Below are 25,304 nucleotides of genomic sequence, written 5' to 3' on the forward strand. Positions count from 1 at the left end.
TACTCAACTTTTAACGAGTCTACGTTGTTTTAGTTGAAATTACTCGAGTCAGTGAAACTATGTATTCTATTTGATTTCATTCCATTTTATTATTCGTTTTTTTTATTAATTAAAAGTTAGTTTCGAGTATATTAGTAATCATTTTTGACAAATTTTTCATCGTTTCAATTTTTTCAAATGGCTAAATTAACATGCTATGTATCTTTGAGGAGAAATATCTTTTTAAAGAATTTGAATTATTTATAATTTTATATAACTCATTTATAGGATTTTCATTTATAAGATTCATTATTAAATAAATAATACAGGGTTTGGTTGAATAATATATAAAAAAAGGCATTTTTTTTGGGAAAAAAAAAGTAGAACAAAATTTTTTCGTTTTCTAGAAAATCGAGCTTGAATATTTTTTGACTACAAATAAAATTGACTGATTTTGAATTGCACAAATGAATTATCGATAGAAGGTTATTTTAAACAAACAATAAATATAAAATTAATTTTCGAAAATGCGAATTTTAAAAATCATCGATTATATTCAATTTTTTGATACTATACATTGAATCTCGATTTTCTTAAAAATAACTTAAACAATAAAACTTTATTTTTCTACATTTGTTATTTATTTTCAGTAGAATAATTCATTCTAATAAAATTAGCCAATTTTATTTGTAGACTAAATATTTTTAAATTTGATTTCTTCGAAAATCTTTTAAAAATAAACAAATTTTATTACTCCTTTTTTATTTTTTTTTTATAATCATCCTTTGTATATTATTCGCTCAAACTTTAAATTTATTAAGTTCTATTCTACATATTTTCTGAATAAATTTGCACTATTTGGCCATTGATTAATTGTGCAAATGGAAGATGCAAAAATTCCTTATATATGCATCACGTATATCAGTGAAAAAGCAATCCAATATTTTTTATTTATCATTGTATAATACTCAGATATGTTTCTATCAATTCCAACCAATTATTCGTTTTTACCTGCAGGAAATTTCAATGTGGTGCATCGTGTGATAAGATAAAAACTCGAGCCTTCTCTATTCGTGTTAGTGAAATGCAATTGCGATAACGATACCGGCTCTTTTACGTATAACGTGCCAGTTTTGCAGCTAGACGTAATCATTTAGAAATACACAAGCTTTAACGGTTTACGGACGGAAATGAAAGCGAGATTACGCAGTTGTTGCTGTGCTATTTCTGCAAAATTACCTTTCGTAACTGTGTCCCTGTGTAGTCTTTTGTTATTACTAACTTTTCGTACGTTAAGTGTCGACATTCTCTTCATCAACATCGGTACGTTTGATATATGAAAGCTGTTAAGGTTCAAGGAGATACGGAGAAAAAAGATTTAACTTATATTATTGCTCGAGTTCGAAATTATTACGTAATAAGCCTGAAAAAGGAATTTGGAATTCCTCGTTTGCGAAAAAAAAAAAAAAGAAAAGAAATCGTATCGATTTTTTTAAAACACGAGTGAATTATCACTCGATTTTAATCTTCTTCCATGTAATAAATCCCTAACATACAGGTATCCGTTTAACTATATGAGCAGGATTAATATGTCAGTTCGTTTTAAAGGAATCTTCTCATCTTTCTTCACTAAATCCTCTTCATTTTTCTATTCGATTTCTTCTTCTTTTTCCTCCTCTTGAATCGTGACGTATTCTTCTCGAGACGAAAATTAATTTGATAAATATATATATATATATTTTAGAAATAAAATAACGTTGAAAATACCATACTTTAATTAGTGATTAAAAAAATTTGTACGAACACGTGATCCAAACTTCTGCCCCTTTTAAGATGAAAAATGGCGGACGGTTATTCTTACTGCCTCCTTCGATTCCCGCGCTTTCCCTTCTTCGGCCGCGTTTCACTTTTTCGCTTGTTTCGTCGCCTGTTTCCGTTTTTAACACGTTTACCAGGCAGAAAATATGGCGATCTAGAATACTCTTAATGGCATTATGGCATTATACAAAATAGAATTGGGTGCTTGAGGGATTTCAGAAGCCGTAACAGTTAACGATGCCTTGGGCTACTTCGAGTGAGCCAGTCGAGCAAAATTTGATGGTGAGTCCGGATTGGCAACAGCATACACGCCCGTTGGATATATTTTTCTCTGTTCTCGTTCCATCATCGTCGGTTCACAGTCGGTTCAAGTTATCGCATACGAACGGATTGGTCCGACTTGTCATCGTGATATGTTCCCTTTCCTCTTGTAATTTCTTCGATCGCGTTCGTTATAGAAGAAGAGGAAGAAGAAGAAGGAAAAAAAAATAAATTAATTAAACGGCGGATATGGCGGACGAAGAGAATAAAGAAGAAACTGATCGAGAGGAGGATAAGGAAGGGTGAGAATAAACGATTTTCTGTTTCAACGATCGCGCGATTTTTGCTTTTTTCTTCTTTTCTTTTTTTTCTTTCTTCTCAGAGAATTCTCAGAGATTAGCTACTACTACACATAGTATCTTCCCTGTCTCGAGTTGTCAATCTCTCATCTGGCATATATATATGTGGAACATAATACTTCAAACTTTCGAGAGTTACTAGAGAATAACTTTTTCCAGATTTATTTGAAAACGTATCGAATAGCGCAACAAGTCTTCTCCCTCCGTTTTCTCTCCTCTTTTCTCGACAAGTCACATTCCCTTTTTTCTCTCTCTTTCTTTTTCTTATTTTCAAGGAAGTCGTTAAAAAGATCAAAGAACGATTGCAACGGTTGAGACGGTCGATTATTGTTGGATGCTGAATATTTAGAGCCGGTAATTAAATTTCACCTGGCCAACGTTTCTGAATTTGAATCGAGTTGAGCGGAGTTTCAGCGACATTCCATCTTTCTAAGCCTAATTTTTAACTTTCTTTTTTCTTCTTTTTTCCTTTTCACCAATTCTCTTTGGATATCAAACGCTACTTGACGCAATTCCATCGCAATTCAGAGTGTTCAAGTTTTCAGATTGTTCTCTCGCTGTTTCGTGGAATAAAAAAAAGAAACCCTTTCATTTATCCTTTTCACATTCTCTTTAAACGAACTTCTTCTTCCCCTTTCCAATAGAATTAAAACAGAGAGACTCCTTCAAAAGACGTTTAAACGAACTCGAATACGATGCTCCTCGGTGCCGGGGTGCACTGTTGGGGGGGAGGGGTATTACGTATTTATAATTTAATTCGTTGCCGGTGAAGTTCGCTTTCTCGCTCGTTACGTGTTCGCCAAAGGGATCGTTTAAAAACAAAAATAGTTTGTAATACGATTCCGAGAGAAGGTGAAAAGTTTCTTTTCCAAAAGGAGGAAAACCTTTCTATGGAGGGTAAATTATTCGATAGGATCTATTGTTTTTAAGATAATTAGTTTATTACCGTTGATTAACTTTACGATAACTGGGAAAACAAGTTTTTAACAAGCCAGCCTCGTTCTCACAGTTCTTACTCAACAATAGAGAAAAAGAATTGATATAGAAAGTAATAATACGGAAGAAGATTTATTATTTTTTTTTTATATTTATAATATATCGTGGAAATTTGGAATATCACGTATTGCTTAATATAATTATTATATTATACTTTATATTTTAAATTTAAAAATATAAGTTGAATATATATTTTTATGTTATAATTGTATTAATAAAATTTTTGCCTGAAATTTGAAGAAATTTAGAGGAAGAAGAAAGGCAATATTATCGAAAAATTATGAGAAAATTTTTACAGAGTAGATAATTTTACACGAAATAAAATTACTATTTTTGCAAATACGAATATAAGTTGAATATATATTTTTATGTTATAATTGTATTAATAAAATTTTTGCCTGAAATTTGAAGAAATTTAGAGGAAGAAGAAAGGCAATATTATCGAAAAATTATGAGAAAATTTTTACAGAGTAGATAATTTTACACGAAATAAAATTACTATTTTTGCAAATACGAATATAAGTTGAATATATATTTTTATGTTATAATTGTATTAATAAAATTTTTGCCTGAAATTTGAAGAAATTTAGAGGAAGAAGAAAGGCAATATTATATTATCGAAAAATCGTGAGAAAATTTTTATAGAGTAGATAATTTTACACGAAATAAAATTATTATTTTTGCAAATATATTTGATATATATTTTGAATAACACGATATATATATTTTTTCTTTATTAATTGAATATCTGAATTCGTAGTTGCATAAAAATCTGCAGTCTATTTATTGAATTGAATTTTTGAGAAACTAGGAGAATGTTATTCGTTTGCATCATAAGAGAAAATAGACGTTCGTAATAATTGCCTGTTTATAACCAGATTATAAATCGTCTATGAAACAATGCAATTGTAAATCAGGATTTATTCAAAATAAATTTATATTGACAGACGAGAAAACTTTGCATTTCGTATTTATTTATAAAAATATGAAACGTATTTTACGATATTTTATCTTATAATTCATCCCTTTCAACATTCGTTTTATCCACATTCCAGTAAAATGCTTTTTCATATTTTATTTTTTTTGTTGTATAGAAATTTAAATTATGATATATATTTTTTGGGGGAGCGAGAATTACCGATGTAAAAAAAGGTCAAGGCATTTTAATAAAAATTTATATTTAACGAAGGATTAATATATTTTTATATTCTTTAGTTTTATTAGCATTAATTAGTATATTAAAATACAAAATTTTCATTATCCGTATTAATAGAATACGAGATTGTTGTAAAATAAAATCGTAATTTTCGGATATTGAAACAAAATTGAATTGATAAATTGAATTATTAAATTTTGAAAAAAATAATATACTTATTTACAATAAAATTGAATCAATGGCACAAAAAACAGTTTTCATCATAAAAATTAGCTTTTACCAAAAAAATTTTTTAATATACAAAGAAATATATACTTTGCAATTAATTTCCCATTTTAATCTTCCATTTTTTATGATTTTCCAATATTGTATATATTTGCAATTTTCATCACTCATTTCTTTTTTTTATTATTTACTTAATTTAATTTTTGATTTCGTTTCAACAATTATATGTTATGCGTTCCAATGTCAATTTCAAATTAAATATTATTTTCATTAATATGGAAAGTATGTTTATATTGTTGTAAGAGATTAGTAAAATATTCCAGATAATGGAACTTACAATAAGGGAAATTGTATTGTAGTTTATATATAGGATTAATTAAAACAACATTAAATTATAGCACAGTTCTCTTATCTGTATTGGATCACTGTAATCCTCAATCTTCCATATGTACTGAGTTTGAATGAAAAAAATTGAAAAAAAAAAAAAAAAGAAAAGAAATTAGAATTGGAAAACTTTTTTCGTTCAAAATTTCGAGAAAATTAAATTTGAAAACTTTTCAAGCAACAAATAAAATTGACTAATTTTCTATTGGATACGAGAAAACTATTGAGATTACTCGCATGAAAAATAAACAAAAAAGAAATAGAGTAAAATTTTACTATTCAAGAAATTCGATTACTGAATACGATTTCTGAAAATTCGAAATTATTTTTCAAATGAAATAAAATTAATTTCAGTAGAATTTTAGAATATTATAGTAGAACAATTTTCAAACTCGATTTCTTCAAACTTCCAACGAAAATATTTTGGATTTTTTCTCCTCATATTTTTTTAAAGCCAATCTACTCTCCATGCTCGTTTACACATTATTCAGATTCAGAAATACAAATCAATGCTCTCATTAGGTACTTTTTTCTCTTTTTATAAAAAAACCAGTATTTCCACTATCATTGATTTTTCGAATCAAACGTTCTCTTCTGAGTGATCCCGAGATTAATTCCTCGAAGTAGGAATTCTTCGAAACAACCGAAATCAAAAGAACGGGAAGGCCATCGGAACGAGCTTGTCTTTCTCGCTCGTTTTTATAAGGTTTCTTCGATTCTTCCTTCAATGTGCTCCCTTCCCCGTGGCGATATCAGCAAGTCCTTGAACGTGTCAAATCGAGCTGACACTGTAAAATGCAAAAATTTCTGGTAGCTCGGGGCGGCGGTGAAAGGAATACGTGGAAAATTTATCGCTCCTCCGTGGAGAGAAACGATCCACGCTTCCCCATCCACGCGCTTTGATCGTCCAACATTTTTTATTCATACGTCGAAGCTTAATCCTTCTTCTTCTCGTTCGTTTCCTCGTCTCCCTTTATCTTTTGTTCGAAGAACGTAGCGTGTGTGTGTGTGTGTGTGTGTACGATTATGTTAATCTCTCGACCATTGCGTTAGATCGCTTGTCGATCTCCTCTTATATATATATATATATACATATACATTTCGTTTCTCTTATCTGTAAAGCGCAAAAACAAGGATTAACATAATAGAATGTCTGGTATTGTTTCGTGGTAATAATACCCGTGCATTTACGAATGGTTACGAAGTTGTGTTTCTTAGATGGATTACGTTGATTAGTTATTCGTTTAACTACACGTCAAGGTTGTTATAATACGGGAAATTGTGATTAAAAATAGTTTAATAGGGTACGATACCGTGACATTTATTAATCGTCTTGAAATACGTCCGTATTGTTTTCCAATCACAATGTAGAATTGAATTTTTTGCTAAAAATATAACAGCGATTGTTACGCCAGATTGAAAGTTTTATTAAATTGTAACGATTGTGTGATTATTTCGCATAAGATTTTTTTTTTTATCAAGAAAACTTGTCAGATTGTATGTACAGTAGTATTGCGTTCTTGTAAGTTTTATATGGATAGAATTTTATATATCTATGTAAGAAGCATTTATTAATTTATTTAATTTAACAATTTATTAATTTTCTAGATAAATCTGGTTAAAAGAATCAAGCATCGATCTGTATTCAATGTATTTTTTTAACGCCAAGTAAAAATTTTTAAAATAGCTGATTCACCATTTGAATATAAATGGTGATGTTGTTATGAAAATTATGTCAATGTCGATGTCTATCGTGTTAATTATTTTCGATTTGTAAGAATCTCTAATTTTATTATTATTTTTTTAATAATCATCGTGTTATATTCATTAAAAATTCCGATTCTTAAATTTTAATTTTCAATCAGTTTGATTTAAATGCGAAAAAAATTGATGAAATGAAATAACGATAATGATTTCTTGCTTCTATGAATAAAGTTTTACATCATACACGTTGTATACACGTTGTGTGTACGTATATGTAAATGTCATATACATAAACACGATACCATTTTATACATTTTTTAAATCAAGAATTATTTTTCAGAATTTTTTTTTTCACTTTCCTTTCGTGTCCTTCTAAAACTCCTTATATTCCGTAGAATATTTTAAGATTACCTTGTTCTTGGAACAACCTTGAATAATACTGGTAAGGCAATTAGTGTACACTTATCGGCAAATACTTTCTGAGCATTCTTGGCAATAAGGACTACTATTTCTTCTCTGGTTACTAGTTATTTAAAAAAAAAAAAAAATTTCATAAGATTTATGCATATATTTATACGTTACTTTTTTTTTTTTTTTACAAAATTAAAAACGTGTAATGAGGAAAATAAAATAAAATAACAAATTGAATAAATATATTAATTGACGAAAAATAAATAAGAAGAATCATTACGTTTTTAAGGATATGTAAGTAAAAAAAAAAATGGCTGAAATAAAATAACAAATCGAAAATAAGTATTTTTATTTCAATAATAATTTAAATTTAAATATTTATTCTTTAATATTTCGTATTCGTTTTTTCGTGAAGATAGAAAATAAAAATTATAATGAAAAAGAAGATATTGAAATTTTCATGAAATATTTTCGAATAATTTTTCCATAATTACGTCAAGATCAGGATAATGATGTAGATAAATGCGATATTTATATTTGAATAACGATTATACCTGAAAAGTGCTTTATTGCTTTACTAAATTTATTTTGCACTTCTAAGTTGAGATTAGAATTGTAAAACAGTTGTACGAATAGGAAAATAATAATAAAATGAAATTCTTAACGTGTTTTATTATTCGTGTTCTTTTATTTATGTTTCTCTTTTGAAAATTATATAAAAAAATATTATATAAAATTTGAAAAGCATATAATTTTGAAAAAAAAAATACTTGCAATTATTTGTTCAAAGAACCACGATTATGACAAATCGTCAGCGGGATTCGATCATCAGTTTTTTACTCAGTTATTGTTAAAATTCCATTATGCACACTTATTTTTATATATGATAGATATGTAAGATCAAAATAGAATACTTATGGTAAAAATTAATTCATAAAAGATTAAAAAAGATTTACCATCTTCAACGTATAATTTAATTTCGTTTTTATAATTTATTTCGCGTTGTCTGTATTTCTGAGATGTAAACAAACATTGAAAACAGAATTAAAGACACCCGATATCTTTGATTTGCCTCTTTCTGACTTATACAATGTACAAGTAAGTAAATTTTAAATGTTAGCAAAATATATATATATATATATATATATAATTTTGCTTTTATGTATTCAAACTTTCGTTTCATTTTGATGTTTCTTAATACGTCTTAGATCAAAATGACTTTTCAAAGTGTATTAATAATTTGATTACATGATTGTTACCGATGTGTATACTTGCTTTCTTTTCTTTTTTTTCCGATATTAACAGATTATTGATATAATTTTCGATGTACAAATGACATGTCATTAAGATATCGTAACGAATGGAAAAAATGACTTTTCTTATTAAAATATATTATTCGATAAAATATTATTTGTAATAAATTTAATAAAAGAGACTTTATCGAAAAACCATGCTTTAGTTAACTCGAGCCATTTTCTACTCATATTATCAATATTTTAAATATATTCAAAATATCAATCGTTCATAAACAATTACTGCTACTCCTTAATATTATTAACTATTATTATTATCATCAATATAATAAAAATCCTAAACTCTCGAGAAAAACTCTTTCATATCGATATGTACATCTTTCTTTCTCTAATTATTATTAACTCTTCTTTAAAAAAAAAAATTCATTTACACGAACGAAAGAAAGGAATATTAACGTTTAATCGAAATTAGGAAAAAAGAAAAATTAATTCCACGTCTTACTAAACGAATATTAAGAGACTGATTAATTTTCTCGTTTCCTTAGAGATTCATAAATTTAACAATTGGCGATACATATACGTCCATAACGAATCCCTCTATTCCATACCGGTTTTCCACTGTTTATATAGTGTTGTGGAAGGAGAGGGAGAACCAACCGGTGAGAGACGACGACGACGACACGGGGAAAGAAAGACGAAGACACGTCCATTATAGTGTTCCTCCTGAAGGCTCGAGGCGCAGTATGGCTCGCGGTATCGATTCGTGGACCTTCTCTTCGTTAATCGATCCTCTCTGGCTTCTTCGATCGAAATTCGTTCCCCGAGCAAGGGGATAAATACGATTTATTTCTGAAAACGCGGTGCTATGTGTATACACGCATATTGGTGGCCGGGAGTGAAAAGTATCGGTCGAGCGAGAACGAGCGAGATATCAACGGGTCCTTTTGACTTGTTGGAATTTGGTATCCGAGGCGGGAATATTAACGTCGAATCGAGCGTTGAAATGTGTTTAGATTGGAATTCTCCAGATTGCCCGAATATTATAGGAAAATATTGATATTTTCCCCATATCCGAAACTCGACCGGCTTCATCGATCCCCAGATCCCGTTTCAGGAATTCGATTCTTATTCTTATTACCTTTGTCAGGTATTCTCGAAAACTCAATTTGGTGGTTTTTTTTAACGAAAGTTTACGAGATGTGTTTTATTTCAATTTGTTGAAAATTTGATTTGGTGAAAGTAAGGTAGTATTTGTTTCGATGTATTGGAACGAAAGGGAAATGGATATGGATCATTCTCTAATGAAAGATCTTTTTCTAACGAGAGATGTAAAATATATTTGTTTTGGTTCTTGCGATGAAATGAAAGTGAAACAATGGATTTAAAAATTGGAATTGAAGGAATAAAAAAAAGGAAAAAATAATGTAGCAGAGTTGTGATTATTAATTTATTGATATTTTATCGATATTTCATTTATAGTTTTTGATATCATTCAAGATATGGAGTTGTCATTTGAAAATTATCATTAAAGTATGTAAAAAAATTGCAGAAAATATAAATAAATTTTATTGAAAAACTATAATTTATAATTTACTTAAGTTGTTTCTACTCACGTTATTATGACATTTCAATGATATTTTGAATATGTCAAATTTTTATAATAATTTTGAATTAAAAAAAAAAATAGAAATTTTAATTATCGATATCTTAACGATATTATTTATTGATATATCGAATTTCCATGTTATTTATCGATTCAGTGAATTTTAGCGTCCGAATTATTGGATTATTATGAAAAAAAAGTATTTGAAAAGAGATCGGGAATAAATATTGTTTTAGTAATGTTATACGGTTTCAAGATAGATTTACTTCTCTTTGTACTTTGTAATGTAGATTTGACGTATCCCCCCGGTTTTGCATTCTATCCAGATGATATTTCCATAATTTTAGTGAAACGCTTTAGAGGATCGTGAGATATCTCTTCTCCCGCGGATTTCTAAAATTTAGATGAAATTCCGCGAGATTGTAAAGTAGTGTTTACGATTGTTAAAATTAAAAAAAAAAAAAGTTAGAGAAATTAAACTGGAGTAATTAAACGAATTGTATTTCCACTATTTTAATAAATGAAATACTTCTGTAAAAATTATAAAACGAATTAAAATTAATAATCAATCTGAATTATAAATTTATATCCATATTTATATCCAAATCACGTGTCAATAATTGTAATTCGAATCCAGATAGAGATTTACAATCTAATGTCGAATAAATTAATTTAATAATATACGATATATTAATAATTAATAATACTCCAATAATCGAGAAAAATCTCTTAGAATTTTCAGAATTTATGCTTAATCGTGTTTTCATCATTTTTTCAATATACATATATATATATAGAATACGTACAAATATATATATATATATATATATACAGGATGTTAAATAATGTGATACACTTTTTAGAGGGTGGATTCTAGACATCAAAACGATAAAAAAAGTTCACATACAAATATATTCGATAAGATTTAACGTTATAGGCAGTTAAGTTCGTATCAGATAGAGCGATACGGCGAACTGTTAAGAATATGCCTGAAATGTTGCGCGGCATCCAGTAACGTCGCTAGCGTAGCGGAGCCCCTCCCTCGATGAAAATAAATATACTGATATTTTTTTTATATACAATTGATTATTTCAAATGAATTTCAATATAAGATAATATATAATATACATAAATATCATGCAACTATGAAATATTTTTATATCATTTAAAAGAAAAATTTTAATTGTGCAAATTAAAATCTGTGTAATTAACAGTTATTTAAAAGATTCCTTACCTCAGATAAATTATAGCAAATTTCACAATATTTGTTAGTTATATGATGATTATACAATATTTCATTTAAAATCATAAATACCATGTTCATTTTTTTATAAGATTTAGAAAGAATGTATTTTTATATTCACAATTGATTTTTTAATTATATTCAAAAAGTGTACAAGAGAGTTCGAAATGCTTGAATCAATTTGAATTTCAGATTATTAAATTATCCAATCGAATCACTGACAAATATTTATCTTTATTTCACTTGCATTAAATATTTTTTATTCTTATGCAGAGAGAAATAATAATCGATCTGAATATCGTTTATTAATAATATGAATTAATATTACATTACATTAATATCATATACTCATAAAAAATGTATACATATTGCACATAGAACACACAAACTTAACATTCGATTTTGAATATTACTATCTCATTTTTTCTTTCTATCAAGTCTTTCAAGTCTCTTTTTCTAACGCTCAGCATTCAATTGTTAGCTATTTCAGAATTTGATGAAATAATACATATTTGAATATTTCTTTAAAATAAAGTTTTAATTAAATAATTTTCATATGAAATTAAATTATATAATAATAGATAATAATAAAAATAATTTTATTCAAAGAGATTAATGTGAATAAAAAAAGAAATCTAATATATAATAGTAATGTGAAAAAGAAAAATGTATAATTTTTTTTTATGAATATAAGATAATGGCATTATATTAAAATTATGTTATATTAAAATATAAATATTAAATTTCAACTTTTTTGTTTAATAATCTCATAATCGATGCTTCAATTATGAATTTCAAATTGATTCAAGTATCATTAATGAATTTCTTGTATATGTGAGGATAAGCAAGTTTATGTGTTAAAAAATACATTCAATCTTTCTAATCTGAAATCTTATGGAAGTGTATTTTGATTTACTTTTATGGATTTTTTAAATAGGCAGATTGAGTGTCATACAACAATTCAAGTATGAATTTAAAATAGTTTATTTATGGATTTATATAAAGTGTATATATTAATATTCTGGAATTTACTAAAACTTATTCCAAAACTTATTCTAAAATTTATTTGAAATAATCACTTGTACATAAGAAAGTATCAATATATTTATTTTCATCGAGGGGCTCCGTTATGCAAGCGACAATACGGTACTGCCACGCACTCAGCTGAGCGTTCTCTTTCGACATTTCGCTCTATCTAATACAAACTTAAAGTGTTTTCGTTAATTAAACATTCGGATATGTGAATTTTTTCCATCGTTTTGATGTCTAGAATCCAAAGATGTCCCATATGTTTATTAATACTCTGTATATATTATATATATAAAGTAAAAAATCTATCACATCTTCTGAATATATTTGAAATACAATCCTTGTTGTAATGAGCAAATTATTGTCATTTTATGTTCCTCTTTTACGATGCACACTATCAACATTTGTACATCATGTGTTAACCGTATTCGCGTATCTTTTCAATTTTTAAAATAAATCTGTTCGTTATTAGAATAATTTATGAAAAGAGATATGTTCTTTCTTTTTTTTTTTTCCTTCGACATATAAAAAAATATTCCTTTCTGCGATCGGTCGTTTTATTCAAATTCATTCGAACGTTTCGCGATCTCGAAAAAAATAAAAAAAAGTAATCGGAACGACATTTCGCAAGATTTAACGAGAGATTTCCTAATAGGAAGGGCAAGTTGATGTTACAGTGTCGTATGAATGTTGTAACGCACTATTACATATCATTGCACTACTGTAATTGTCGCATATGTTTAGCGTGCAATCTGTTCAATTCAAGCGTGACGAATACGAGTTTATGAATATATTTTTCCTATTCGATAGATATTTGTCACAGCCGTCAATATTTTTTTCACTTCTATTCATTTTAATCCTATGTTAATAATACAATACAAATGAATGAATTTTGTTTTATACATTTACACACGATATTTATTTTCACACGTTGGATTAATTTATTATTATTATTATTTTGATTGAAAGTTACAGCGAATGTTAATTATATTCCAATTCCAAACGGATGTTTCATATTAAAAATGGAAATTGTAATGATTGAAAATGTATATTTTCGATAGACAAATCAATTCAGTCGATCCCAATTTCAATAAAGCGTGTTCAAATTTTCCGCGTTCAAGCTGTAGACAGGAGAGACGTGGTGAGTTTGTATAATGGAATTTTCGATAATGTGTCATGATCAATTTTCCGATATTGAATTTTATATTTAAATTTACGGAATAAAAAAGTATAAAATTTAAATTTTCAATTGAAATGGAACGATAAAGTGACATACGAATCATTGTCCCCTCTTCAGAATTAACTTAATATTCGAGATGTTTCTTACGTACAATGTATTTGGATTTGATGTAACGTGTTCAATTCGAAAATTGTAATCTATCGATCTTTTTATAACTCGTTACTTGTTCACAACAATTTCAATATGAATTTTAAACCTTAAAGTGGCGATGTCGTAATATCTATTAATGTCCAAAATTATTATACAACAGTGAAATGACGAATATAATTCACATTGTATGAATTTATTCGTTTATAGAAAGTATCAATAAACACATAGGACACGTTTCTCAAAACGATGATTCATATACAGATATATTCGATAAGATTTAACGAATTATAAGTAATTTAAGTTTGTATTAGATAGAGGCAAACTGTTAAGAATATGCCTGAACTGTTAAGAATATGCTTGAACTGTTGCGCGGCATCCAGTAACGTCGTTAGCGTAGCGGAGCCCCGCCTCTTTAATGAAAATAAATGTATTGATATTTTTTTTTATATACAATTGATTATTTCAAATGAACTTCAATATAAGATAATATATAATATACATAAATATCATGCATCTATGAAATATTTTTATATCATTTAAAAGAAAAATTTTAATTGTGCAAATTAAAATCTGTGTAATTAACAGTTATTTAAAAGATACTTACCTCAGATAAATTATAGCAAATTTTATAATATTTGTTAGTTATATGATGATTATACAATATTTCATTTAAAATCATAAATGCCATGTTCATCGAAATCCATAGAAACAAATTAAAATATATTTTTATAAGATTTAGAAAGAATGTATTTTTATATTCACAATTGATTTTTTTAATTATATTCACGTGTACAAGAGAGTTCGAAATGCTTGAATCAATTTGAATTTCAGATTATTAAATTATCCAATTGAATCACTGATTGATATTTATCTTTATTTTACTTGCATTAAATATTTTTTATTCTTATGCAGAGAGAAATAATAATAGATCTGAGCTTATTAGTAATATGAATTAATATTACATTACATTAATATCATATATTCATAAAAAAATGCATACATATCGCAATTATTTTTTTATGTATATAAAAAAAATCTAACATGTAAAAGTAATGTGAAAATCATAATATGATTTTTTTTTGGTGGATATAAAATAATGGCATTATTATATGCTTCAATTCAATTTCAAATTGATTCAAATATCATTAATGAATTTCTTGTGTATGTGAGAATAAGCAAATTTAGGTGTAAAAAAATACATTCAACCTTTCTAATCTAAAATCTTATGGGAGTGTATTTTGATTTACTTTTATGGATTTTAAATAGGCAGATTGAATGTCATACAACAATTCAAGTATGAATTTAAAATAGTTTATTTATGGATTTATATAAAGTGTTTATATTAATATTCTGGAATTTACTAAAACTTATTCCAAAACTTATTCTAAAATTTATTTGAAATAATCACTTGTATATAAAAAAGTATCAATATATTTAATTTCATCGAGGGGCAAGCGATATTGTAATAGAGTACTGCCGTGCAGTTAGGCGATATAAGCATTCTTCTCGCTGTCTCTAATACAAACTTATAATTCGTTAATTAAATACTATCGGACATATGAACTTTTTTCATCGTTTTGATGTGTAGAATCCACCTTCCAATATTGTCCCATATTTTTAATGAAATTCATCTTTTATCTTTAATGAAATTAACGATTGTTTCGAACGAAGCAATTTCTTTTTTACCGTCTTCTTAAAAGAATTATTAAAAAAAAAATGATTAAAAACAAACTTAAATTTGTGAATGAAGTGAAAGAATAGAGCCAGATTTCAGCAGCTCGAATTATTTGGTTATTTTCAATAATAAAATTCACCTCGGCATCGTCGATCCGAGCTCTTGATAAGCGAATTTCTATTAACAGAGAGATAAAACGATTAGTAAAAGAAGAGTGCTTGCAAAATGCCATGCACAGAAGAAACTGTCTTAAATATTAATCAATCAGACTCACCGGACGATGAAAATGTCACTGTGACGAGCCTGGTAAAACATTTTATACAAGACGCACGCGTGTATCAAAACACGAAAAACGGTTTTTCTTTGTTAACATCAGAAGTCCTACCCTCGCACGTCCAGCAACAGCATCCGGTAATTTTCTCCCAAAAAAATTTGTCGATTTTTGCGCTTCTGGATCAATTCACGGAAACTTTGAGGAATTTTGATCGCGTGAAATGTTATCTATCTAAATTGGAAATATCGGAGGAACTCTCATCGGACGCCGTGAAGATTTTTACAAAAATATTAGACACGATAACATTGGACGAATGGCGAGAACGAGCATTGGAATTAGCTCGCCACTCATTGTTTTCCAAGAGAAATATCCACGAGTTGTTAGAAGAACAGGCTAATGATTTAAGGAATTTTTCATCGAATAATATTTCTGAGGACGTGGAATCATTCAATTCATCGATAATCAAAAAGGCGCTTCTATTCTCTTTAATAGCATATTCGTGCGTGACTAAACGAATCATAGAATCCTATATAGAACGTATTGTCGACCCGATAGGATTGGTGCAATCAGTAATTATCCGGGCAAAGCTATTTTTTCGAGAAGTGTGTGCAGAGTGTAATGAATGGGATGATTCGATCCCTTTCGAAATGTATCCCAAATGGGTCTCGTTTCAATCAGATTTAACGAATTTGTCAGTTTTCAAATTTCCTAAGGTGGAAATAACCAATGAGAAAAATATAGAATTACATGGCTTTTTCAAGGTCTCCTCGAAAGCTTACGGAATATGTGTTTATTTGCGCTCGCCTATAGAAGGGGATAAATGGAAGCTACTGTTATTCCGCGCTAAATTCAGAATGATTCTTCTCCAGAAGTCATTTCATATCGCACAGTTACTGTCTGAATTGATGTTACAATGTAAAATTGACGCAAATGTGGAGATTTGCAATTGTTATTATTGGTCAGATTACACCGATGTGCTTGCACGCATAAAAGACTTGTCCAACACAGGAAAAAAAGTTAATAAAATACGAGATTTATCCTTAGGCATGGCGTCAGATAAGTTCAACCGATAATCCGGCCAATCTCGTATCTGATGGCGCGAATGCCAAATCCTTAGAAACTAATTCTCTGTGGTGGTCAGGACCTGCTTGGTTAGCAGTGAATGCCAAAGAATGGCCTGTTTTAAATAAAGAATAGATTCAATATAGAATAATATAGAATAATAGATTGTAAATTTTAAAAATCTGCTTCACATTTGTCACATATCTCTCAAGATCCTTTTATTAATTGTTTGCGATATATTCAGAGGATTGTGCAGGAGAATATTTTCAGATAATGGAACAAATTTCGTAGGCGATATTCAAAGGGCTATGCACTCTGCTAACGCAAATAGAATCTTTCCGATTTATTCTAAATCTTTTGACTCGGGATTGATTTCCCAATCGGCGATGTATTTATAACGAGAGATCAAATTGGCCGATAATCAACTAATTCGGCAAATGTTCGAGCATTTCTGGCTGGAGCGAAGAATATTCACACCAGAGGAAGAAATGAGACAAGGCGAATCATTATCGAAGCAACGATCAAGGAGAAGCTCACTTAGCTCATCTGGATGACAGAGAGCTGTGGAAATTGTAGAAACATTTGGAAGAAATCGCCAGCAATTTCAAAATATTGAGGACAAAGCTGGGATCTGTGAAGCAATGAAGCATGGGTTTTCAAGCTAGAGTACCATTTATTTACTCAAAGTTTATATAATGATATATAAATATAATAATATAAACGATTATAGTTCTACGACAATAAATTATGATACTTAATTTTTTGAAAAGTAGCATTAATTACCATATTTGTGTTATAGTATCCAAAATTGTTCATCTTTCTTTTGTTTAGCGAGGATGAAGTAAATGTAATATTAATAATAGATAATAATAGATAAACAATAGATAAATTTTCGTTTCTTTTAATTTTATCATAAATATAATTTTATAATGTCAAATAGATAATAAATAATGTTAAATAAATAAACTATTTAAGATAAGATAATTAATAGATAATAAATAATAAATAACCAATCCTATATACAATTATAAAACAATATTTTATACTTAAGTTTAACTCTGAAATAAACATAATCTCAAATATTGAATTTTTTGATAAAGAATCTTTTTATATTTTATATTTAAAGCATAAACTTTCGTAAGTTGGCGTATCTTTGACATAATAATGCAATGGATTGTATAATAATAATGAAAATACCTTGAGTGAAATATATCTTCAATGAATTTCTTTTGATAAAATCTTTTTATCTTTTTCTTGATAAAGACGCATGAGTAACTTCCATACATGAGTACATACGTTTGTTAAGATACGAGATACGTAATAAATGTGCAATTTAATCAAAATTAATACATGTTGAATAATATCACAATTTTAAAGAAGTACAAAACGAAACTGACAACGCATAGAAATTCATGACTTTGAATCCTCTATATAATAATCTTGCCACCACACAATTATTTAACGTAAAATAAAATTAAATGTTGCTTACAATTGCTTTTTCTTCTTTCGTAGTGTTTCTTTCTTGTAGTGTTTCTGCAGAATGCTTGTTTCCATCACGATTCGTCGACGTTAATATTCCATCGTAATAAATGTTTCTCGTTTCACGTTCCACACGTTTTATCGGGATTATAATTATAATTAAGAAAATTTATGGGAAATTAGATTCTCGATTAAATTTCAAAAGTGATTGAACGAATAGTATGTTGTTCGTACGAAATTAAAAGTACGCGTAAGTACGTCATCGCGGTAACACAATACTTGGATAAGTAGACGAAGTTACAAGATTGTGAAACAGTGGCTCTTTGTGGAGAAAAGAAAGAAGAGTGCATGAGTGCATCTCTGGACATAATAATCTCATATTGTGTCATCTGACAGTGGTTTATTCTCCTGTACATATCTGGAAAATGTTCATCGATTGTATACCTTGGTTCAGTTGCTTCAAATGCGGTTCAACCTCCCCGGAAACTCCGAAGGTCTACGGGTTAAGCTTCAAGTGAGTGGTCTTATTTTTGCAAATTATTGAAAGAACAGAAACATATTTATTTTACGACTATTAAATCTTTAAGTAATATCCTATGTTATTAAATTCAATATTTTTATTGTCATGTTTGATAATGTATATAATAATTAATAGATATAATTATCTAATAATCTTCGAAAAAAGTAATTTTTTCGATTTATTAATAAATATTCTGTATATCTTATATATTTTTGTACGTTTAATTTAATTTTAATTTTTAATTTTTACATATATTTGTTTGAAATTATTAATAAAAAATAAATTTCAAGGAAGGGAAAAAATTGGTGAACTTTTGTTTCGTTGGAGAATTTTTCGTTTTTATATAATAATTATTTTTTTTGTAAAAAATGAAAATAATAATAATGTTTCTCCCTTCATTAGGAAGTAATAAATATTCTGATTATGAGATGTAATGTTTATATATTTTCTTCGAGTTATTAATAAGAGATAATTTTTTGAAAAAGGAAAAAATGGATAGAGATATTGCTTCATTATAAAACAAAAAAAAAAAAATGTTTCTCACTTGCACTTTTCGAAAATTTCGAAACATTGTAACTTGATAGAATATAATGTTTATCACGTTTAACTGCATCGTTGATTTCATTTAAAAATTTTAAAAATTTACATTGACATTAACAGGTATGCATACCATGGGTAATCTGAAATAAATTTACATGAATCGTGTTGAGTCAATTTACAAAGTTCGCCGTTTATTTCATTTGAATATTACGGGCATCTTATATGAACTGTTGAAAATTTTATGCAGTTCTCTCTTTCATAAAAGTAGAAAAAAATTGAAGTAATGAAAATTAATTTTACGTCTCGTATAACAAGGAAGAAAAAAAAGAATTACATTTTAATTCAAGAATTCAAATGCTTTTTTCTGCATATTTTCTTTATAAAATTTATTCAGACATTTCTAAATTAAAATTTATTTAAATTCATTCAAAATTATTCTTTCTCTCTTTTTTTTTTGTTTTTACTTTTTTAATACATTTTCCTTTATCTTAGTTTATTAAAATATCGATTGTAAATCCAAAAGCAGAAAATTGAGAAATATGCAAAAATACATTTCAATTTACCAAATTATGTTGAAATGTATTACAATCAGCGTGACTAATAATTCATTTTATTTTCTCTTTATATATAAATAATGATTAAAATGTAATATTCCTATTTTTATTATCGATAACGTTTCCATCATAATATTTGCGAGAAATCTATATAACGAAAGATTTATCTTTTTCTTCTTCTTCTTCTTCTTCTTCTTTTTCTATTGTTAAATTTTGAATAATGTTGAATATTGTTGAAACCTGTTCTACATTTCAATTAACCTTTTGAAGATAAAAATTTATTTATCATTCGATTGAAACACGTTGAGATCAAAGAAATATTGCTAATGGAATTTTGGATCGTTAACATTTTTTTATCTATGCAAATCTTAATTTAGATTTATAGCTTTCTATTTATTGATAATTTCTAAATTTAGATATATTTTCACAACAACTTCTTCTTATTCGTGAATATCGAGTACAACATTTTCGTATAAGAGATATTTTTACAAGTTTTTACTTATTCCAATTTTATGAGAAAAGAAAATTTTCATTTGGTTTTTATTTATATATAAGGTTCATGTTTATATTAACAAAAGGTGAATGGTGGATTGCACGTTTAGAGCTTTTTCATATTGTTCTTTTCGCCATCCGATCGAATGAATATACAATTTATAATTGATTATCGATTATCGTTCGGTTATAATGCTCGTTTTCCACGCCACTGTACTGCTTAATAGAGTGACATTAAAAATACACAATAAAAATAAAAATTAAATAATAAGAAACGAGATAATAACGAAATAAAATAATAGAGAATGAGCGTTATATATCCCGATCGATAATTATTTTTTAATCAAACTATGTAAGAAAATACTGTTTATCGACACGTTCTTAAAAACGCATTGTTGTAGATAAGATACTTCATAATAATAATTAATCTTCTTATTTTCTTTTTTCTTTCAATCATCAGATTTCTATTCTGTGATTTTTCACTTGATAAAATAAAGATAAATTATCTTACTTTTATCGTATGTCTATATATATATGTATATTCTTACTTATCATATTTTAGAAACCCATTATAAAAAATCACAAATTTTATATTTTTTCTTTTACAATGATCGAAAGCATGAAAATAACTTTCATGACAAAATTAATATTGAAATGAAAATGTAATTACGTATATCTATTTTTTTAAAATTAAAATATTTAATGTTATATTATATAATGTATTAAATCTTAAAATATAAATTAAATTGTAAATTTAAAAATTGAAAATTTAAATTTTTCTAATACTAAAATTATTGTATTTTAAAAAAAGACATTAAATTGCAAATTTAAAGATTAATTATGGTTATAATAATTTATATAAAGTTTATTATTAGGAAGAATATTAAATTAATTATTAAAAATATTAGTAGTGATAGTATTAGTGATTATTTGTACGTGAAATTGGTACTTATGATTGTTATCTATCGTTAAACATCTCTGTCGATCATCTTCAAAGATTTGGATGGTACTTATCATTACGGAGCCTGGCATTGGAGTTATTTTATCTTGCTTATTTTCAGAATGGTGTAACGATGAAAAGCTTCGTTCAAATTTATGACAGGATGTTCAATTGTGATAGTGGATATTTCGTGTGACCAATATAATATGTCGATAGAACAGCGTTTGATGTTTGCTTTATTCTCCTTGGCTCGAGAATTATGCACGTTAGAATTTATAACTGGAATTATGTAAAACGTATGATAATTTGGTGGGAAGCTTGCAGTGTTCGTTGAAACTTTCCCTCGATAAAATTAGGATACAGTTACTTGTTTTCATTGTCCAAAAATTTAACAAGTTGCTCCACGATCGAAATTTGTTAGGACGAAACGAATGTCCGTAAACAATAAAAATCAATTTTGCGAGTGTAATGTTGCAAATGAAGAAAAAGAATGATGTTACGTATAAAATTTATCTATTAATAAGAATATATATTTGTTTTTGTTTATTAAATAGGTTCAATCAAATCCAGAATATGATTAAGAAGAATATCGGTAAATATTTATCAATGAGATATTTTTTAATATTTTGTCCATTATTGAACCAGTGAAGCCATTAATAGTGAAGATAAATTTAGTTGGCAGTTATTCTTAATAAAAACGTTATTAATTTAATCTAATTTAACTCAAATTATAAATTAAATAAATTTTTGTTTATTATTTAATTAATTTATATTAATTTTAGTTTAAATTTCACCAAAATTCATTCAAAAATTCATTGTGTTAGTCAATTTAATAATTTATGTATTGAATTTGAACTACTTTCCAATTGTTCGTGATAAATCTGATAAAAATTAACTTAACTTAGCTTAATTTAAACTATTTCGAAGAAACGTTTGTTAATAATTTTTTAACATTCAACGCCAATAAAATTTTCACGACGCAACTAAAGTAGTGACCATTTATTGATCATTATATTGAAAAATAATTAAGATTGAAAGGTGATATTTTTTTGTAAATAATTACCTCAAGTATCTTATTATCATTTGGAATAATGGTAGGTATTTTATTTAAAAGATATTTCTCTTCAAAACGATATTTGAATTCTTTGTGTTTGACTAAGAATTTTAAATTTTTTAAAGAAAATAATAATACGATTTATTTTTTTAAAGTTATACGAAAGTAGATTTTTATTGAAAAAGTTTCAATAAATCAATTCATATTAAATTACAGATTTATATAAATGTTTTATAATTTTTCAAATTTATTCAAGGATCAAATTATATAACAAATATTTTATTGTACATCTTTTATTTTATCCTTTTGTATGATGTTCCTATTTTATGATTGACTCTATTTCTCCGCGATGGAATATAGAATATAGATTTATTTTGATGACGATTTCGGCGTATTGCACACACTTATATATCGTCGTTAAAAATCTAATAACAATCGATTTCCTATATTCTTTTTCTATACGAGTTTTATTTTTATGATTCACGAAAGGATCGCTGAATATTAAGTATTGGTCTTCATAAATGATACTTGAAATTGGTGTAGTCAGGACGTGATTGTAAATTTGGAAAAGTTATTGGATTTAGAGTATTAACTGTTATTAATGGAATTTTTTTTTTTTCATAAATATGAGAATTGACCCACGAACATGGATTGTTTATTCCTGAATTTGATTTTTTATTATTCTAGATTTTTAATAAATTTAAAAAAATCCTAAAATATTTACGTAATTTAATGTATTTAATTTAGTATTTATGAAATGCTTGAAACTTTTTTCAAAATAAAATTTTGTTTCAGAAAAATTTAATCAAAATTTTTTCTCCTTGAAATGGAAAATCTCAATTTTAAGATATTTTTTAAATAATATAGAAATAATAAAATATTATCTTTTGCAATATTTTACATAAAATATAAAAGATTTAAACATTATTGTAAATTATTTTCATAATAAAAAGTTGTGGCATAATTATGTCATATAATTTTTAAATTACATGATTTTAAAAATGATTTTAAAAATGATTTTAAAACATGAATAAATTTTGTTTAATTAAATATAAGTATAAAAAGTACATTAGTATAAAAAAAATACGAGTAAATTGTGAAATTTTATTTAAAAGTTGATCTGATATAAAAAAGTTTTATAAATACCATTATTACCAGCTATTACTCGTTTCATCGTTTTAATGTCTAGAATCCACCTTCCAATGTTGTCCCATATTTTTAATGAGGAATCTTTTGTCTTTAATGAAATTAACGATTGTTTCGAGTCGTGCGTTTCGAACGAAGCAATTTTTTACCGTCTTCTTAAAAAAATTATTAAAAAAAAAAATGATTAAAAACAAATTTAAAGTTGTGAATAGAGCCTGATTTTTCAGCAGCTCGAATTATTTGATTATTTTCAATAATAAAATGAACAATAATTTATAATTTCCTGAAGATTTTCCATGAATTTTATCTATTAACATTTCCGTTTAAACAGCGTCATGCTTTTGCAATCGCCATGCGATGGAAAGTGCAATGGACAAAGTCCAAGTGATGCAAAGCTCTCCACGCGATTCCGCGAGGATTCATTTCGAATGCGATCGAATTAGTCTCTCGTATCTTCTCTCAGTGCGCATTTCCAAGAGTTCGAAGAAGAACTTCGTTATCGCAATCTTTCGATTGAAATTCGATTCGATTAGATTAAAAATATAATATAAATTAGATTAGATTAGATTAGAAATATAATATAAATTGGAATTCAAAGACGATACAGCCGTAAAAAGTTACGAAACTAAGTACACTTCACTTTGCTCACTCAAGTGTCAATCAAGAATTCTTATTAATCCATCAAAAAAGGATTTATCTCGGCATCTTCGATCCGAGCTCTTCCGGTAAGCGAATTTCTATTAGCAGAGAGATAAAAGATAAAAGATTAGAAAAAGAAGAGTGCTTGCAAAATGCCAGAAATTGTCTTAAATATTAGTCAATTAGACTTTCCGGACGATGAAAATATCACTGTGACGAACCTGGTAAAACATTTTATACAAGACGCACGCGTGTATCAAAACGCGAAAAACGGTTTTTCTTCCTTAACATCGGAAGTCCTACCCTCGCACGTCCAGCAACAGCATCCGGTAATTTTCTCCCAAAAAAATTTGTCGATTTTTGCGCTTCTGGATCAATTCACGGAAACTTTGAAGAATTTTGATCGCGCGAAATATTATCTATCTAAATTGGAAATATCGGAGGAACTCTCATCTGATGCCGTGAAGATTTTTACAAAAATATTAGACACGATAACATTGGACGAATGGCGAGAACGAGCATTGGAATTAGCTCGCGACCCATTGTTTTCCGAGAGAAATATCCACAAGTTGTTAGAAGAGCAGGCTAATGATTTAAGGAATTTTTCATCGAATAATATTTCTGAGGACGTGGAATCATTCAATTCATCGATCATCAAAAAGGCGCTTCTATTCTCTTTAATAGCATATTCGTGCGTGACTAAACGAATCATAGAATCCTATATAGAACGTATTGTCGATCCGATAGGATTGGTGCAACCAGTAATTATCCGGGCAAGGCTATTTTTTCAAAAAGTGTGTGCAAAGTGTAATGAATGGAATGATTCGATCCCTTTCGAAATGTATCCCAAATGGGTCTTGTTTCAATCAGATTTAAAGAATTTGTCAGTTTTCAAATTTTCTATGGTGGAAATAACCAATAAGAAAAATATAGAATTACACGGCTTTTTCAAGGTCTTCTCCTCGGAAGCTTACGGAATATGTGTTTATTTGCGCTCGTCTATAGAAGGGGATAAACGGATACGGCTATTCCGCGCTAAATTCAGAATAATTCCTCAGAATTCCACTAAGTTTTCCAAATTTTATGTTGCACAGTTACTATCTGAATTGATGTTAGAATGTAAAACTGACGCAAATGTGGAGACTTGCAATTGTTATTATTGGTCGGAATACACCGAT

The 25,304-nt window shown here is 27.5% G+C and overlaps 2 protein-coding genes across 3 annotated transcripts in view; both read left to right on the plus strand.

Moving 5' to 3' along the window:
* LOC413071 (eye-specific diacylglycerol kinase) overlaps positions 1–25,304 on the plus strand; it is a 125,726-nt gene that overhangs the window by 4,456 nt on the left and 95,966 nt on the right. The window lies entirely within an intron of this gene.
* LOC100576172 overlaps positions 2,065–25,304 on the plus strand; it is a 44,228-nt gene continuing 20,988 nt past the window's right edge. Inside the window, exons 1-2 of one of the 2 annotated variants that reach the window (XM_026441290.1) lie at positions 8,978–9,693; positions 18,275–18,755. In XM_026441290.1, coding sequence (XP_026297075.1) covers positions 18,667–18,755 — 89 coding nt within the window. In that variant the 5' untranslated portion in view covers positions 8,978–9,693; positions 18,275–18,666. Of the gene's footprint in view, positions 2,361–8,977; positions 9,694–18,274; positions 18,756–25,304 lie in introns of those variants that run through there. The other variant, XM_026441291.1, reaches the window with a different exon arrangement.

The sequence above is a fragment of the Apis mellifera genome, linkage group LG6 (assembly GCF_003254395.2).
Source record: "Apis mellifera strain DH4 linkage group LG6, Amel_HAv3.1, whole genome shotgun sequence".
NCBI lineage: Eukaryota > Metazoa > Arthropoda > Insecta > Hymenoptera > Apidae > Apis > Apis mellifera.